We start from the raw sequence: 18,728 nt of genomic DNA on the forward strand, positions 1-18,728 counted from the left end.
CCGCAACATTAATGTCTTATCTGGGGCACTGCAACTGCATCTGAGGAGGAGACCCACCCCACCCCATCTAGCCCGGCACCCCAGGCCATGGCAGCCTCACCTCCGGTGTGACGCGTAGTTCCCCGTTATGTGGCCAGAGCCGTCACAGCCGGGTGTGGGGCACCTGTGGAGGACAGCGGAGCTGGAACCAGAGCCAGTGAAGACACTTGGCCACAAAAGGACCCCCTCCGTGCTCAGCCCCAATGCAGGCCCACCTGCCTCCCTAGCACTGGTCTCACAAACAGTGTGTGCGTCCTGGCTAGCCTGCTGCCGAGACGTCCGGCCTTCAGAACTTTGCCACCCCGTCTCCCCAGGGGTTCCAGGAAGGCCAAGACGAGAGCACATCTCCACTGCAGGAATGATAGGCTCCCGTTTCGGCTTTCTGCAGGGTTCTAGGCTGGGCTAAAAGGTTCCAGGACACACACGGGCCTTTGAACAGTGTTCAGGAAGGCAAACCTAACACTTAAGACGGGTTCATCTTCCTTGACGTGGCTAGGAGGAAGAAGGGTTGTTCTCGGGGACATCTGAGCAAAGGAATAGATATTTCCTGAGCACCCATGACCCACCATCCCCAGCGCTGGTCACCTAGAGGTGTGATTCTCAGTGAGTGCAGAATTTGCACAACCAGAGGCTTTTCAGGGGTAGCAGGCACTGGCCAAGGGTAAGGAGGGGGGGCCACAAGACACAAAAGCCCAACTGTATGCATCCAAAATGTTTGACAAACATATCACATAGAAAGTAAAAATTCCACTTTAATGTACAAGTATGGGTTTTCTCAAATTGTTTTTCCCTGAATGTCCATGGAGGCAGAATGTCAGAGTGGGGAGGCGTGCCTGACTCTGCAGGGGAGTCCACCAGAACCCTCTGGAGCAGGAGCAGGTCTTCCGCTCTGCACCTGGGTCCGTGTGAGGGTGCAGCTCTGACCCTGTGGGACTTGGCAGGATCTGAGGGCTTGCATCTGGAAAGCCTGTTATTCACAGAATACTTATCTACCGTTTCTGGTTTCAGCCTCACACACAGAAAAAACCACGGGTGCCGAGGCTCTTTCTCAATATACAAGTGGCCCCAAAAGGGTTCTGGAGACTTGCATCAGCTGGAACAGGACATAGGTCTCTGCCTCTCACTCAGCAGAGTTCTCTGAGGCACTCGGGCCCCTGTGCTGTCCCCAAAGCCCTTTGTCGGCACCCTCTTCCACTGGCAAATGCAGCATCTGACATTCGGAGTGAGACAGAGGAAGCCAACACAGCCAAAGGACTCCCCCACAGCTTTGGGCTGCCTCCCAGACCTCAGCAGGCCAACACTGCCTGTTCCGCATCAGAGGACGCTCAAAGCTGGCATGGCAACACGGAGGAGTTCAATGCCCATCTGACCTGCTCCTTCTCCAGTCCCTTGGACTTTCTCAAGGCACCCTCCTCGTCCCTGCCCTATGAGCCACACATGAGATGCCTCCCTGGCCTGCCGGCAGGCCAACCGGTCAAATCACCATTTTGTCGGATTTAGGGGTAACTCAAACCCCTTGAGGTTATGATGGCTCCTGCTCCAGGCATGTGTGGTCACATAACAACACACACACATCCAGGGCCAGGAGGTTTTTGCATTTTCATAGAAATCACACACCACCTCCATCTAGGTGGGCTTCATCCTCTCAAACAAACCCCGAACGGGTGCACCACTCCTGCTGGGATGCTTTGTGTCTCTGCATCATCCGAGGTCCCAGGGTGCAAGCTGCCGGGGTGGGCCCCCCGGCTGTGGGCACCAAGTCCTTCAGGCATGTCAGGGTATGCCTCACATGACTCTCTGCTGAGGCCGAGGCCCCGCTGATGCCCTGCTGCCTCCTCCTCAGCTCAGAGTGCCCTGCTGAGCACTCTCCTGGCCTGCCGAAGCTAGAGCCCTTCTCCTGCCCTCTGGAAGGCCAAGTGCAGAGAGTGAGGGTGGTGCTTCTCCTGAGTCTGTAGCAGCTCAGGTGGCTGCCTGGACTCTGCTTATTCTCAATTTCAGGGAAACGTGGCAGAACTCAGGCTCAGTGCTACGGGCAGTGGCCAGGGCAGCATGGCCCCGCAGCCGCCCGGGGCCTCGCTGCCCAGAAGTGCAGGTCCATACTGTGGTGCGACCCCCAGTGGCACCTGTGAGTGAGGCTGGCAGGGGAGAGCATGCACGTGGGGGTGGACCCTGCCAGGCCCCAGCACACGTGGGCCTGGCGTCCCCGGGGGTCCCACTGAGGCACGCTGTCTGCAGACAGGTGGGGCATCTGCTCTCCTTGCTGAGGCCTGACTCAATGGCTTTTCCCCACAGCTGTATCCAGCAGAGGATGAGGTTCATGTGCCTGGAGAAGCAGATACCCATGCTGGGCGCTGGCAGTGTCAGCCACTCTTGCGCCCCTGAGGACCCACAGGGTCAGTGGCAGGAACCCTCCCAAACATTTGCTTCTGGGTGCATCGTCTGGGTAAGAGGAAGAGTCCTGCGTCTCTGTGACTCACTACAGCTTGGCGACGCACACCAGGTCTCGCCTCTGAGCCCCTTCCCTGACCCACAGTGGCGGGGGCGGTGGGGGGGGGGGGCGTCCCCCACCTGGTCACACACCTTACAGGGTATGTGGCTGCACCCCAACTCCCCGCACACAGAGTGGGCTGAGGGGCCCAGGGCAGCTGTGTGCCCTGCCCCCGACCACACTGGGCACATGAGAAAGAAGAGTAAATGCCCCTGAGACTGGATTAAAACACGGAAAACACATCATCCGAGACTGTCGCTGCACCCAGTCACTGACAGGGAGGCCTTGCTTGCAAGGCAGTGATGTAGACGTCTGTGCCCCTCTGGGGTCAGGTCACCATCACGCACCACTGCCTCAAGGCTGGTCAGGAGCAGCCTCTCCGAGACGCCCACGGGACAAGAGAAGGGAGGAGGGAGCAGAAGCACCAACACACCGGGAGCACAGTGGAGCCCCGCCACGTCCACCCAAAGCCCACGCTGTGGCCTGAGGGGGCAAAGAGTGGACGCCCACACAGAGACCTCTGGGGCCAGCGAAGAGCTTGGGAGGAGTTGGGTACCTCGGCCACCTTCCCAGACCTTGCTGACCCTTGCTGAGACTGATGCAGGACTTGTTTTCACATGGGGAAGACTTCCTGTTGCTATTTCTAAACAAGTTCAGGTTAATGTTCCCCACAGGCTCTTAGTCTCAGAAGAGTGCTAACCCTCCCAGACGGCCACGTTTCCAGGCCCAGACCAGGCCCACGTTGTCCTTCCAGCAGCCCCGAGCACCTGCTCTGCAGGGAGAAAGGTCCACCGCGCACACATGTGTTCACACCTAGAGCTCTAAAATCATTCAGACCCTCAAACTGGAAAACCACGAAAACTAATCATAGTTAGAAAGCAAGTCGAATTGGAAAAGGAAACAGGAAAAAGGGAACGTGGGAAAGACGGTAAGAGAAGACAGGGAGGAAAGGAGGAGGGGAGCTGGGGGAAGAGGGTCCTGAGCCTGCAGGACTGATAGACTTCTGGGGCTGGACCTGGTGAATGGATGAGTAACTATGCAAATCAGCCATGATGAGCTGAGCCTCAGAAAATGTTTACATTAAAGCTGTGAACACTTAGAAGGACAGTTCCGGTGGTGAACCCTGCTCAGAGCAGAAAGCCCCATGGGTAACAATGAGCAATGACATGCCATGGCTGCCGGGACCAGATAGGCCTCCCCAGAGTGACAAAGAGGAGACTGGCAGGATGGGGACCTTCCAGAGATCTACAGCTTTCTGCCCTGTTTCTAAATCAGCTCAAGCCCCTTGGACGCCTTTGGCAATAACAGCTCCTCATCTTACAGTCTCTAGGGCCCTGGCTCCTGTCTGGTCCCAGAACAGGATGAGCCTAGATTCAGGGCCCCTCAATATGGAGAGGATGAACACCCTGGAAGAGGGAGTGACCCTCGAGGAGAAGAGTAGGGCCTCCTTCCTGAGCCTTTGCTCAGCCTGAGAGCCCAGGGTCAGCACTGCAGGGCTCAGGGTCACAGCGGCTGCAATGTCGCAGCTCAACCAAATGCATAAACATCAAAGGCAGTGACAGTCCCCAACTCCAGCCCCAAGAGGACACTGATACCTGGGAAACCTCTGGGTGCTTGCATCGCATTTGAGCGGGGCTATCAGGCAGGCTAGATGGTGCCCGTGTGTTAGGGGCAGGGAGGAGAAGCAGAGAGGGGGGGTGCTCAGCAAAAAGAAGGGATGAGCGTGGGAGGATCACCAGGGGCCAAGACAGAAGCAGCTGCAGGGGCAGTAGGAGAAGGAAGGGCAAAGAGTTTTCTCTTTCATCATCAGCACCCAGTTCCTTCAGTAAGAGCTGCACAGCCTAAAGCCTGCTGAGCCACAGCAAGACTTAGAAGCCAAGGCCAGCTCTGGGCTTCTCCCAAATCTCAAGGGCGGTGAGAAAAGCAGGCCCAGACAACCCCGTACAGGGTCCTCGGGAGAGGGAGAGACGGGCTGGGCCACCAGCAGCCAGAGGCAGGTCCTGCTCCCCTCAAGGCCCTCCAGCCCTCGGTCCTCAGAGCAGCTAGCAGACCCGAGGGCAGCACAGGAGCCTGCGGCAAGGGACAGGCGGATAGCAGCACTCAGAGCGAAGAGACACAGGCAGCAGCAGCAGCAGCAGGAGCCCCAGGCAAGCAAGTCGGCCCCTCCATGGCCTCTCTCTCTGCCCCATCCCGCCAGGAGGGGCTCCCCTGGGGCTGGAGCCCTGGAGAAGGCCGACTTTGGCTGGAGTCTCATGGAAGGAGAGAGCAGAGCAAGGGAGCCGCCCAAGAGATGGGTGGCCAGGAGGGCAGACATACTTGAGGTCAGCAGAATGGGCAGCCATGAGGTTTCTGAGGCTCTTGTCAGCAAGAGGGCAACCAGAGAGGCTGAAAGAGAAGAGATGGGACATCGGGGTGAGCCAGAGGGGGAGCAGAGGAGGAGAGGGGAAGACCCACCACGCAGCACCCAGGCCAGGCTGGACCCGAGCAGGGACAAACCTGCGGTGAGAGGCATAGTTCCCGGTGATGTGGCCGCTGCCGTCACAGCCAGGGGTGGGGCAGCTGAACAAAGGAAACAGAGCGTCAGAACAGAGAGCAAGGCACACCTGCCAGGCCAGCCCCCCAGGCGGAGCCTACTCAGCAGAGCAGCTAACACTTGCTCTCGACTCACCCCCTCAGTCCTCAGAGCACAGCCCTCACCGCTCAGACTGCAACTTTCTCCCACACAACTTAACTCGAGGAGGAAAAAGGAACCAAATGAAAGCTCAGCTTGAAGCTAGGGTGTCCCTGGAGCACATGCGCTCTGCACGTGCACACGTGTGCACCCGTGAACGCGTAGGCAGGGAGTTCCTTCCCTGAGGACAAGGCCAGAGAGCAGAGCCTGGGGAGAGCCAACAGCAGGGTAGGAGGAAGCTGGTTGGGTTCCTCGCAAGGAGAACAGGAACCCCAGAAACAAACTGAGCACGGGTGAGGTTCCACCTGTGGTGCAGGTGCCAGGTCCCACCCCCCACAGTCCTCTAAGGAGAAGCAGTTCTCAGTGGGGGTGACCGGAAGGCTGTAGGGTGGCATCCGACCAGGGGATGACTCATATCTACCAGCAGTGGCCCCATTCTGTAACAATGTCTGCTTGAACCCTGCGGGGACAAACTCAAAGGGGCCGCTGGCTGGGCTGCCAGAGCTGAGGGCACCGTGCCTCAGAGCAGAGTACAAGTCAGGCCTGGGCTCCGTAAGCCAGGGCAGAGAGCTGGGGCTCAGGAGAGGGTTGGCTTCCCTCAGCCCTCCCGCTCTGTGGGCCAGAACAGAGGCCCTTCCTTGCTCTGAATCACTTCAGAGGGCTGTGTGAGATTCCAGCGCGGTGCCGAGATGACAGGAAAGCTGTCACCCATCGCCTGGCTCAAGAGCGTTGCAGTGCAGGATGCCCAACCTCTGCCCAGCAAGATGGTCTGGCCAGGAGGGCGGTCAGAGCTAGGCCAGGGAAGGGACAGGTCCAGGACTGAGCAGACCTGGTCATTCAGGGCTCAGACTAAGACATGCTTTTTTCCGGACCAGACAGGTCCTCAAGGAGCCCTCTTGGCCCAGGTGGGGACTTACGTGAGCAGCTCCTTCTTTATGTCCTTGGAGAGAAACTTCATCTTAAAGTTGGCCAGGGTGACTTCCCCAGGGTACTTGCGCTCCTCAAAACTCTCTTCCGACACTTCCTGGTCATCTGCTTCAGAAGAAGCAAAAGAATGGGCTGCTGGCTCTGACTGCAAAAAACCAGCAGGGAGACGTTTTAACCGGCTGGCGGGGGGCCGGGTGCCCGAGCCGGGGGCTGAGGGAGAGGGGCCTTCAGAACAGTGTTCACAGAGACATTTTCCGGTTTCTCCTGCCTTCTGGATGGGGGAGGAAGACTTGCCCCCAAGAACACAGGAGACAGCACCCCTGAGGGACTAGAGTGTCCCCCCCACCCCCAGCAAGAGCTCCTGAGCTGCCCCAGGAATGAGGAGCCCTGCCTACTGCCCGGAGCAATGGGCTCTGACACCTTCCCGTGGCCTCAGGCCTGTGGGTCACCTCCACCTAACTGCCACTGGGTCACCTTCTAGACACAAGAACCTATGCAAAGTGCAGCTCTTTCGGCGCTCAGTAGACAGCAGGCACTCAACAAGTGCTTGTTTAAATGCTGTAACGATGAGATGGCACAAGGAGAACAATAACATAAAAATGTGATAAGAATATTCAGTGACCTTGTGACCCCATGGCCCTATGCCTCCCCACCCAGCACGACACCCTGACCACAACAGGCAGGTGATAAGCTCGAGTTCTATGTCTGCAGTTGTTCAGCAACCACCAGAGGGCAGGGTACTCTGGACACAGGGGTGGACAAGGACAGTCCCTGTCCACAAGAGTGGGAAAGCTCAACGCCCGGCAAGTGGGTCTACATCAGAGGCAGTTAACCAGTGTGACAGTTCGTGGTCCACATCCCAGTGCTGGCACTTGTGTGTCCCAGGCAAGTTGTTCAACCTCTTGGGGCCCAGATGCTACACTTTAATTTTTTTTTTAAGTTTACGTATTTATTTTTAGAGAAAAAGAGAGAGAGAAAGTACAAGCAGGTGAGGGGCAGAGAGGAGAGACAGAACCCCAAGCAGGCATCAGCACAGAGCCCGACACGGGGCTCAAACCCATAAAACGCGAGGCCACGACCTGAGCCAAGACCAAGAGTCAGATGCCCAACCAGCCGAGCCACCCAGGAGCTCCTAGAGGCTACACTTTTAAACTTGAGAGAACAGCAGCCCCTCACGGGATTTCTGGGGAGTGGAGCCCAACGTAGCGAAGGCTGTGAGTCACTGACAGTGAATCTTGTCAATGTGGCGGGTGTTGCTATTACTGCCACAAATACTATTATTGGACAAGGTGCAGACCAAGTGGCTCATTCCCTTGAGCAAGTTCGACTTAAGGTGGGTCTTCGGAAAAAATGGCAACTTCCCGGAAGCCCCAGGGAGGAGGTTGTCCCAGAGCAGGGAGAGCCTCCCAGAGGCCCGTGGATACTGTCCTGGCTGCTGCCCAGTGCAGTGGGCTCCTTCCCATGGCCTCAGGCACGTGGGTCACCTCCACCTGGAGTGGGAAGTGAGACTGAGAGTAGAGGTGCAGCCTCACATAGGACGGATCAAGGAACCTTGGGCAGAGCTGGAAGGAGAGTCTGAGTCGGGAGCCCAGGGCCATGACAAAGGGACTAGGAAGGCCTGATACAGAAGGCCTTTCTGGGGATGACCCTCCTGTGCCCAGGAGGAGAGGAAGGGCCTGGGAGTGAGCTGAGGCTCTGGGACAGAGAGTGAGTGTGGGGTGGAGTGCAGGGACCGACTTGACTGGGCGGGGACCTCAGGACCCCTGAGACTGATGACATGAATCCTGGGGTGCTCAGAGGGTGTGTGAAGGGAGGAGGAGAGGGGCAAGGCAGCCAAGGATGTAGCCTGAGCTGGGGATCACAGACAGGTGCAGGGAGGGGTCAAGGGAGGGACTGTAGTCACCAGGAAGGGCAGGGAGCAGCTTAGACCTGGGGGCAAGACTGGCACAAGATAAGAGCAGACTCTCCTGGTGGTCTCTGAATAGGAGGGCCCCATCTGGCCTCATACTGGACTCCCAACCACCACAGAGAAGACCACCCACACAGTTCAGCCCCCTCCACTCAGGGCTCAGTCTGAGAGGTACCCCTCTTCTGCAGCCTGACACCAAGTTGTAGCCACAAGACTGAGCCAAGTGACCTCAGCCTGGGGTCCAGTCCACTCTGCAAAGTAGGGGTACACGTGAAGTGTGTAGAGGGAGCCTGGCTCACTGGGGAGACTGAACTGCAGGGGTGGTGGGTTCCCAGAGAGGAATCCTAGTCACCCCACCTCCTCCTCCGCAGGGACCTGCCCCCCTGCCCTTCTAGGGTTGGTGGGGAGCTGGCAGGATGGGGAGGGAGAACGGAGGGGACCTGCAGGCCTGCCCATACCGTGCGGAGGCTGCCTGTGCACCATCCTCACGGCTGGGCTTTGCTACTCAGGATGCACACCTCTTTGAGGAAGAGCCTTCAAATGGCCCCGCTCTCGGAGGGTAGAATGATTGGAAAAGGATGTTTCACTGTCCCCAGACTGCAGCTCCAACACAGACGCCTGGCTTCTTGCTCTTTACCAGGTGGTGCTGGTCTTGGGACTCGGGCCACTGACCACCACAGGGGCTCCCAGGGCCAGGAGCTTTCTCCTGCCTCTGTCCAAGGAGCCAGGTGGCCAGAGTGTCCTGTGGATGGTGAGGAAGGACTGCTGCCAGAATTCAGGGTGTCCCTATCGGGACAGCAGGTTGGGGGGAGGCCACAGAACCAAGGAATTTGGGGCCACTCCCAAATGTCTCCGATGGGATATGAAACAGGCCCTTCTCCTCCCCATGCTTCCCCTGAGCCCACAACGGTGCTGATCACCGTGTCCACGGAAGTGAGAAGACCACTTCTCTCTTGGATGGGACAAGATACACCACAGCCCAAGGGTGAAAAATTCCCCAGAAGGGCGGGCCGGGTCCTAGCTTCCTAGAGGTGGCGAGGCGCGGTGTGGACAGGGCTCGGAAGCTCCTCCTGGAGAAGCAAGCCCTGCGTTACATCAGCCCCCGGGTCCCACACCCACCTCCTCAGGCTCCTCCTCTCGCTGGCGGCTGGGCTTGGTATAGTCCAGAGGTCGATCCCACTCCTCCTGGCGGGAAGCCTGGCTGGACGGGGGCGAGGTCATGGAGCCGCTTGGGGCACTGGTGCTGCTGTGGCGCTGGGAAGCATCAGGGGACTTCACGCCAGGGCCGCTGCCGCTGCTGCCGCTGCTGGGGAAGGCGCTGTCCCGCTTACGGTGTTTGCGCATGCTCAGGTCCAGGGTTCCGTTTTCATCCACCTCGATGTCCGCAGCCTGCAATTGTGAAGGTGGGTCTGTGCTTCCCACGTGTGCCTTCTGGCACTTTAAGTCAGCGTTACAGAATGCCCGGCACAGGGTTTCCCTTGGAAGAAAGCAGAGCCACGCAAGAACAGAAGAACCTCTGGGAAGCAAGAATCTTGACTTGCCCCTCCCTGCACCTCACACGGAGGAGCCTCCACTGCCTCTCAGGTCTTGCTAACACCACAAACCCAGACGCCTGAGACACGGTGAGCATGATCACACACGGACAGGCGCTCGACATCCAGGCGCCGGGGCAACGCGAGGAAACGTGCGTGTGCAGAGCCATTTGGCCCTCCTTAGGCACAGCACCCAGAGCTCTCAGAGGGAACCCATCTAACCCCCTCTGGTCATCAGGAGCCACGACCGGGAGGAAGACAAGTTTCTCAGGTGGACACCGGGTGTCCCTGAGCACCTTTTGGTGTAGGCTCATGGTCCTGACTGTGAATCCCACCAGCCCACCGCTGTCTCAGACAGAGCTCCTTGTAGGGGACACACCAACCTTGCCGGGCAAGTCCTGTGGCTTCGTGCTGAGATTCTCAGGCATTTCCCAGCAGCGCGTGGAGAGGTTCAGGATGGCTGTGGCGGCCATGTGTGCAGCCTCAGCATCATGCGTGTAGTCGAAGCCTGCAGAAGAGGATGAAGTGCTGGGGCTGTGCCTGGGGGAGGAGGCCTTTGGGAAAGGTCTGGCTGCAAAAAGGGAACAACACCAGGCTGATATAGAACTTGAATGCATGGTGGCCACACAGACACGGGTGGGGCGGGGGGGTTGGGGGGACGGCGTCTTCGGGATGGCTGGGGGAGCACAGGGTACAGCTACGTGGAGGGGCCTGGGGCAGGGTCTTTGTCCCAGTCACATGTGCCCACAACACACTCCTACTCGTCCTCCCATAGGGTCCTGAGGACGCTATTTCTGGCTCATCTAAAATTTGGGCAGAAAGAACAAAACCTTCCAAAGACATTCCAGCATCCCTCTTATTTCAAACAAATACAAGTCGTCTATTGGTGAATGCTTCCTGAGACAGGAAGAATTCTATAAGAGGAGGAGTGTATGGGACTATCGCTCAAGTAGAAAAATTTTTGTCACAACATCTCAAAAGGCTGATTTTGGTGTCCCCATAATACCACTTCAATAAAGTAACATTACTGTTCAAATAAACGTGACAAATGAGGACATAAAATGTTATCTCTTCCAGAAATTGTATGGTAGTCATAAAGTGACTCTCAAGCATGACATTTCTGATATCACAATATCACCAGTAAGTTTCCAGATATACGAAAAGCTCCTTGTGAGTGTTTGTTGGTGCCTGTACATGGTGGCAGGAAACCCCTGGCCCTAACAAGGGGAAGAGGTGTCCACACTGTAGCTGGCAGCTGCATCAGTTAGGATTTTCATTATTAACATGACAGGAACTCCTCACTGCTGCATTTCAGGGCCAAACACCTACCCCGAGATGCCAGTTCCAATCTCATGGGCACACTTCCATTTCATATGTGTTTCCAGGGCTAAGGGGCTTGCAACCCACAGATTAGTACACTGAGTAACCAAAACAGTAAGGCAGGATTTTTCTCAAAAGTTTGTAGGAATGCATTTTGTTAGTTACAAGTATTCAGAACACTTGTGGCTAACACAACACACTGTATCCAGCAAGATGGTCCACATGCAGGAAAGCGAATAGCTTCTGTCAGGCACCCAGGCTCAGCACAGTCTGGCTGAGTTGTCTGAGCCCCTGCAGAGTGGACCGTATCAGGGAAATTATTCTCAAGCCTTTGGACATGCACACCATAAAGGACTTGGGTTGTTTTGTTTTTTGTTTTTTATTTGGGGGGGGGGTTGTTTGTTTTTTTCACAAATAGTGAAGAGATACATCAAGCTTGATGGGGAACATGGTGGCAGAAACATGGGGGAAATATAGACCCTGGGAAAGCCACCTCAGTGGACACTGGGACAGCTAGGGCCCCCTAGGGGAGAGATTCCCTACATGCTCCTGGCGAAGGGGGTCCCTCCTCCCCCATCTCTCAAACCCTGCGTCTCCCAGGAGCAGATCTCCCCTACTTACATTTAAAGGCTTTAGGTGAGGTTTCGCTGGTCTGAATCTTTGGGGCAAGCATGCGTTTGCCAAAAACCTGAGCGTCAAAACTTGCGTAGTCAAAGGTGACCTTGGAGAACTTCTCCAGCTCCTTGGCCAGGTTGGCCCTGGGTGTAGCAGGGGCCACACTGGGCCGGTAGCTTCCATACGGAGGGACTTCAAGCTGCTTCACGAAGCACATGGGCCTGAGGTGTGGATAGAGGTACAGAACCATGAGGACAGGGCTCAGGGACCCCATGCCCCGTCCCACAGCCTGGGCAGGAACCCTTCAGAACCCTTTGTGCACGGAGACCCTCCGCCATGTCCCTCTGCTAAACGGTGCCTGGGGCCTGATCTATATGAAGAACTGAAACCTTGGAGAAACAATGCCATGTGCCCTTGCAGACGGCATTAGCCAGAGAGGGAGGGCCCTAGACTTTGTCCCAGAACTTAGGAGAGCAGGTTTCAAACTGCTCTGCTACAAGAGGTATGAGTCCTTGGCAGGCAACCCTACAGGGGCATCCCTAGGACGGTGGCTAGCCACACCTAGACAGAATTCTCCTGGTGGAATAACAGAGCTCCCCAGTGAGGAGGGAGTCAGGGCATCTAGAGGGGATGGGGTGTGTTTCTGAGAGTCAGGCTCACGGAGGGCCCAGCTCAGCTTTAGCCCTCACTACCCTTTGCTCGAAGGCATTTGAGAAGAGCCCTGGTGGGGCTGAAAGAGTTAAGGACAGGAACAAAAAGGCCACTGCAGGCATTCAGTTCATCATCTCTGAAGCCCTTGGAAGAGCTCAGAGTTTTGAATGCATAAGAGCTAGCATGAAGACACCAGCCCAGACAGCACAGGATCCAAGGGCAGGAAGAGCCAGGTGGAGAATGGCAACCGCACAAGGTGTGGACAGGCTTCTGCGCTACCAGCTCAGAGAGAAGGAAAAGAGGAAGGGAGGCCTGGGAGACCCGTCTGCACACCCACTCTCTCTTTGCTCCTGAGTCTGAACCAAGAAATGACTTCAGTCTGAAAAGAGTGGATCACAAGAATTAAGAAGGGGTCAATGGTGAGGTCTTCAAGGGGCTGAGTACTACAAGAACTTGCACGTGGCCCCAAAACAGGAGCCTGGTGACAGAAAGACCTGCAACCATGAAGAGACCAGCTCTGAGTCTGGACCTTGGAAAAGCAGACACCCCCAAGCATGGGCACATTCTCCTTCCCCAAGGAGGGTGGAAGGGCCTGGTAGCATCTGAAGAAGTTACTGGAGTGTGCTCAGGCACCTCCCAGGAGAAAAGAGAATCCTAAATTTAACATTGGTACCATGGCTTCCTGGGCCAGGGCTCCATCCCACAGCAAAGACTCAGTGTCTGTGACACTATCAGAGATTTGCAAAGGCTCTCCCCACACCCCAGGGCGTGACACCCAGAAACACAGCCACGCAGAATGAACAGAACCTGAACAAAAGGCTTCTGCATCCTGGTCACCATCACGACCATTGGAGAGGTTCCTCACCACGGCCCGGGGAAGCAAAACATCACTATCTTGTTCAAGCCTCATGAGATACTTTCGAAGCCCACAAGAAAACATTGTTGCCCACTTTTACAGGCAAACAAATGGAGGTCAGACTTCCTGGGGGCACAGCCACCATGTCTGGAGCCTCCTTGCCCCCCACCCTGGGCTCACTGGGCCTCACCTGCCTGCTGGTTTGGCATGTTACCAGTGACTTAGATTGAGGCAGGAAAAGAATCGAGATAGTAAATGGCAGGAAGCTGGAAAGAGCAGTTACAGGATGAAGGTAAGAAGCCGCTTCCAACCATCCTAAGAGCCAACAGGTGGACGGAAGCCAACTGGATGTGCAGGGCCAAAGACACGCATAGACAGAAGCGCAGGAAGGTGAGGCCCCGACCCCGGCCCTGGCCCCGCCCAGAGACTCCACACACGGGACCCACAGAGCAGGCCAAGGCGGGCAGCCAAGTTCCTCTGGTTGAGAATTTGCCAGGCACACACCAGGGTTGGACGGGCCCTGAAAGGAGGCGGGCCCCTCTCCAGACCAGGGTTCATGCAATTGCCCATGTCTGTGACTTCCAGGTGTTAGGCCTTTTCAGGATACAGTGGCCCTCATCTCCCACATTCTCCTTTGGGAGGCAGACATGGAACTGTGGTCTGGAAAACTGAGGAAGGGGAAGAATGTATGAATCCTAGTCCCTCAAAGAAACAGGAAGCAGCGTGTCCGCTGAGCGAGGACAGTGAGGGATGGGGTAAGGGAATCCCCCAACGGGTAGAGAACTATGTTGAAGAACAAGACCCTGAAGCCAAGCTGGCCTGGGGCCAGTGCCAACTCCCCCAGCCAGTAAGTGTTACCTTGGGCAAGTTCCCGAGACTCTGGCCTTACTTGTGGTACCCGCTTCACAGGGTCACGTGGATGGCAGGAATGCTAAGCAAATGCATTCTGAGTGCTCTGTCAGGAGCCCCCTTATTGCTGACACATGTCTACATGCACGCACACACGTGTGCACACGTGAACACATGCATACGCACACGCACACAGGCCCACTGCTGCCTCAGAACCTCTGGGGCCAATGCTCTGAAGGGTACCACATGCACCCACTTCTCTCCCTTGGTTTATGGTCCTTCCTTGGAGTGAGACAGCCAGAAGGAGCAGTTCCGGTGCTTCTGGACAGCAGTGGCCCTCGGCTGGTGCGGTCTGCCCTCTGGAGACAGGACCAGCGTCTCCACAAACAAATCCCTGAGTAATCTCAAGCGGTGAGATCAGACGCCTTTGGGGAGAGCAAGGCAGGGGCAGCCTGGTGGGTGTTTGTGCCACAGCCGAAGCACCGGTGAGGGGGGCAGATGTCAGACGCTGTCCTGTGTGTGCCCAGAAACTGTCCTCTAGGGGGCCCCGAGGGCAGCTGAGGGCATCAGCACACACATGCACATGCACACACACGCAAGCATAAACACACATGCACACATACACACACGTGCACATGCAGCCCCAGAGACACTGGGAAGCCCCTCTAACCATTTTGGGAGGCAGCCCCTTCAGTTGTGTGGCTCAATTCACTCACCTGAGGATCCGATCTGAATTGGAGCTATTCTTGGAAGGATCTCCCCCTTGCGGCTGTTGCTTCTCATGAGATTTGGCTAATTTTTCAGCAGCAGCAATGGGGCATCCGGACAAACTAGAGAAAAGGCAAGGAGGGCAGCTGAGCATTCTCCTTCAGATCCTGCCTGTCCAAGCCCAGAAGCCCACAGACACCAGTAGGAGCCCAGAGAAGGCTCCTGTCTCTCCAGCCCTGTCCTCAAGCCCTCAAGGTAGCAGCTGCACAGTCACTTTCTGCTTTGGGAAATTCTAAGCAATGATGCACACAGACAAAGTATATCCTAAAAGCCTTCAGGGCTCTGGGCAAAGGCACCTCCTCTAGGCAGGTCTGGGCAATGGGCCTGCCTCTCACCTCCCTGCTCTCCCCCGACATGCCAACACGTCTCTGGCTCAACTCAGGGAAGCCCAGGGCCCCATGGGCCACACAACTTGGGTGCTAACCCTAGAGGTTACAGACTGTACCACGGCCACAGCAAGAGGCCCCAGCCCTTCCTAGGGAAGCACCCAACCTGGGACATCAGGGAAGCAACTTCATCTGTCAGGACAGAGCTGACCATGGCTGCTAGAGAGGTGACTAGTCACAAAAGGGCTCAGGAATTTAGCCTCTTCTCAATGAAGTGACCTCAAAAGCTCTGGCCTCCTTTGTGAGAGCACATCCCATCACAACCCTGCTGCCCAAGGCGCTCCAGGCAAGGGTGGGGGGTATGGTCACCTCTCACTGTGGAAGACAGCAAACAGCTAAACCCTGAGTGCATCATGGGAGTCTCACTTCTACCTGGGTGTCAGAAGCCACAGTGTAGCCCAGAGCTCGGTCCTGGCCAGCCAAGGCCCACCACGAGCAAAAGCTAGAGTGCAGAAGCTTCCCAAACGTCTCACAGCCTCCACCTGGCTTTCCCGACAGGCAGTAGGCCTCTCTGAAGAGCACATAGCCATCCCTGCAGCCGCCCTCTGGTCTCTCAGGACCCCACCACAGCGACCATGCCTCTGGGTGCCACGCTGACCCTCCACCAAGAGGCCTGCTCCAACCTTGCACCCGTCCCAGGCCAGGGCTCAGCCCACGGCCCCGCCCACCCCACCACACAGCCCTCGCCACTCCCAGCACAGCCCGAGTACCTTCTGTGCGTGTTGCGGTTACTGTTCACGTGGCCTTGACCTGTACAACCAGGAGTGGGGCACTTGAGCACATTCTCGTGCATAGCCAAGACTGGAAGAGAACCAGGGAGAGGGAGATGGTGAGCCCCACCAAGGAACATGGAGGAGCCCCATCTGAAGTCTCCAACTCTGCAGGGCGGCAACTTAGAGCAGCAACCCAGAGTGGCTCCCAAGCCTCAGCCCAGTCGAGGCACACTCCCTCCCACTGTGGCCCCTGCTTCCCTCGCCTTCAAACCCTCTGGTTGTTCTGTGAGTCACCCTTTGAAATGAATGTTCACAATTACTGCCTCTAGCTTAGGAGTGAAAAAGCTTAGGCTTTCTCCTCATGGCCCTCAGAGCACAGATGGCTGGCTCTTCCCTGGCTTACTGGCTCCTCCTCCCTCCCGAGTGCCTGTGTTTGTGGCAGGCCCTCCTGGGGCCTGGCTGCCGTCTCAAGGTAGGTAAATGGGCACACTCCATATCCCCGGCCATGTAGGACTCAAGTTTGGGCACCTGGACAGTGCCAATCCAAAGGGACAGGGCCCTGGGATGGGGGGGGGGGGGGGGGGGGGGGGGGGACGCTACATCATCCAAACACCAGAGATGGCTTGAGCTGTGCATAGCTACTCACTCTCCGGGGGAATCCTGTCCTTGTGGGGGCAACCAGATAGGCTGCGGTGGTGAGGGTACAACCCTGTCACATGGCCAGTGCCATCACAGCCTGGTGTTGGACACTTGATCTCGCGCTTCTCAGCTCTGGAGGGATCTAAACACACAAGAGGCATCGGTTAGAGGGTAGCCAGAAAGCCAAGTGGGGAGGAGGACAGAACAGCCATGACTCTTCATTCCGGCTGTCCAGAGAGGAGAGTGGCCAGACTGCCCGAGAGCCTGAGAGGGACCAGGGGATGGCTAGCTAGTTCTGAAGAAACTGGTCCACATCAACTGTCCTCATGGAAAAGCCCAGAAGCTGCCCAAACTGTAAGTTTGTAAACTGCCCAAACATGTAGTAAGTTGTGCAGCATTTTAAAGAGGACAACCCAGGTAGCAGCTGGTGCCCTCTTTCCCTGCTCCTACTGACTTGTGTGAGTCCCACTCAGGGTGGGGCCATGCCTCCAAGAGCCCCCATGCCTTGAGGTCCAGCCTCTGCACAGAGAGGTGAAAGATGTGACGAGGTCCCTGCCAGGATATGTCCTTTGGATTTGACAAAGTGACGAGGACAAAGAAGTTAACTTGCCCAAAGCCACAGGACTAATATAAATGCCTGGGCAGAAACTTAAACTCAAAGCTCAGTTGCTGACCTCACCTAGGCTCTGCAAGCCCAGAGAGGTCACTGTTGAGTGTGGGGGCCAGAAGGGAACACCTGCCAGGACACAGATGATCCCCAGAGCACAGCCGGTGTCCCAGAGAAGTTCCTAGATGGAGCGGTTCCCCTGGGGAGAACACAGAACTCACACAACCACACTCAGAATGCCCACCCCGGCTGAGGCAGAAACCCGAGCAGGTTCTAAAGTGCAGGACCCCTGGCTCTTCCTCTTCACATTCAAACAGGCAGGAAGCTGGACCTTCACCAGCCTAGCAGGCAGGGTCATCACAAATGATCCCCGGAGCCTGCCTCCTGAGCTGCTACCGCTGCCACACGGGCTCTAGCCGGGCTCGCGCTGTGGCGGTGCCTCGACATCAGTCGCATCTCGCCCACTGCCGGGTGCTTCCAGCGCCACTGTTTGCCTCACCCTGAGGCTCTGTCCCCTGGGCCTGTGCCCTCAACTCTACCCCTGAAGGCAAGGCACCCTGCGTCTGGGTCCCCCCAATGTCCCATAGGCCTGCGTCACCCAAACACCTGCACCCGGGGCTGTCACTCTGCCTGTGTCCCCCAGCCATGCCACTCCCCAATAGTGTCCCACCAATATCCGCCCTGATCTGTGGTCCCCAAGCCCACCACCCTCAGGCTGATACCCTACACAGGCCTCAACACCCTGTCCCTAAATTTGTATCACATTTACCTAGGTCTCCTTGTGCCTGTGTTCCCTCAAGACTTGTGCTGGCCTGAATCTGGGCTCCAAGCAGCTTTCCCCCACACCTGTGCCACCCTGAAGGGTGTCCCCTTGAGAGCTGTGTCCCTCAGTATCTGCCCCAGGCCTGTCTCACGTGAGGATTCCCAGAAAATCTGGGCCCTGTGTCCCCACCTGTCTTCCAGCTGGGGCTCCCCAGGGCTCACTCGAGTCTCTTCATGACCCAGGTGTGTCCCCCCAGGGTCTGCCTGTGTCTCTCCATGACCCAGCTGGGCCCTCCAGGCTGTGCCTGAGGTGCTGGGGCCAGCTCACTGTCCCTCCCACGCTCCTCCTCCCACCTGGAGCCCTGTGTCTGTCTCTGGATCGCCCTCTGTGAGAAGTGTGAGCATGCCTCTCACCCAGCCCGCATCCATGCCTGCTGGGGACAACCCTGGACGGAGGCGTTAAGGATGGGTGTGCAGGCCCGGGCCTCCAGCCCTACCTTTGCTGCAGTAGTTCTTCCGTGCGGCATCCAGAGGCCTCACCACCTTGCCCGGTTCACCAGGGCCCGGCTGGCCCTGCTCGGTGGGTGGGCAGCCTGGCTCGCAGACGGCTTGCACCTGCTCAGCCTTCAGGGCAATGGCCTGCTCCAGGAGGCCCAGGTTCCCACGTGTCATCATGTCATACATCTCTGACTCATCAGTGACTGCAGACTTCTGGGAGCGCGAGTCTTCGTCCTTGCCATCATCAGAGCGCACCTCCACGATGACAGAGTACTCGGGCTTGGGGCTGGGAGATGCTGGGTGCCGGGGTTCCGGGGCCTTCTGGGTGGGGGCATGGGGGGCATCCTCCTGACAGATCACATCGGGAGCGGCTACTTCTTCCTCCTCTTCCTCCTCCTCCTCTTCCTCCTCCTCCTCTTCTTCCTCCTCCTCCTCTTCCTCCTCCTCCTCTTCCTCCTCCTCCTCTTCCTCCTCCTCCTCCTCTTCCTCCTCCTCCTC

General features: G+C 57.1%; 1 protein-coding gene across 1 annotated transcript in view; it reads right to left on the reverse strand.

Annotated features, from left to right (window-relative positions):
• Window positions 1-18,728, reverse strand: part of MYT1 (myelin transcription factor 1) — a 40,745-nt gene that overhangs the window by 11,997 nt on the left and 10,020 nt on the right. Inside the window, exons 5-15 of the mRNA XM_049650398.1 lie at window positions 18,230-18,728; window positions 16,371-16,505; window positions 15,722-15,812; window positions 14,574-14,687; window positions 11,508-11,722; window positions 9,950-10,074; window positions 9,154-9,423; window positions 6,116-6,270; window positions 5,024-5,086; window positions 4,844-4,912; window positions 101-163 (exon numbers count right to left, since the gene is read on the reverse strand). The exon at window positions 18,230-18,728 is cut by the window's right edge and continues 440 nt beyond it. Coding sequence (XP_049506355.1) covers window positions 101-163; window positions 4,844-4,912; window positions 5,024-5,086; window positions 6,116-6,270; window positions 9,154-9,423; window positions 9,950-10,074; window positions 11,508-11,722; window positions 14,574-14,687; window positions 15,722-15,812; window positions 16,371-16,505; window positions 18,230-18,728 — 1,799 coding nt within the window. The remainder of the gene's footprint in view (window positions 1-100; window positions 164-4,843; window positions 4,913-5,023; window positions 5,087-6,115; window positions 6,271-9,153; window positions 9,424-9,949; window positions 10,075-11,507; window positions 11,723-14,573; window positions 14,688-15,721; window positions 15,813-16,370; window positions 16,506-18,229) is intronic.

Source organism: Panthera uncia, assembly GCF_023721935.1.
Source record: "Panthera uncia isolate 11264 chromosome A3 unlocalized genomic scaffold, Puncia_PCG_1.0 HiC_scaffold_11, whole genome shotgun sequence".
NCBI lineage: Eukaryota > Metazoa > Chordata > Mammalia > Carnivora > Felidae > Panthera > Panthera uncia.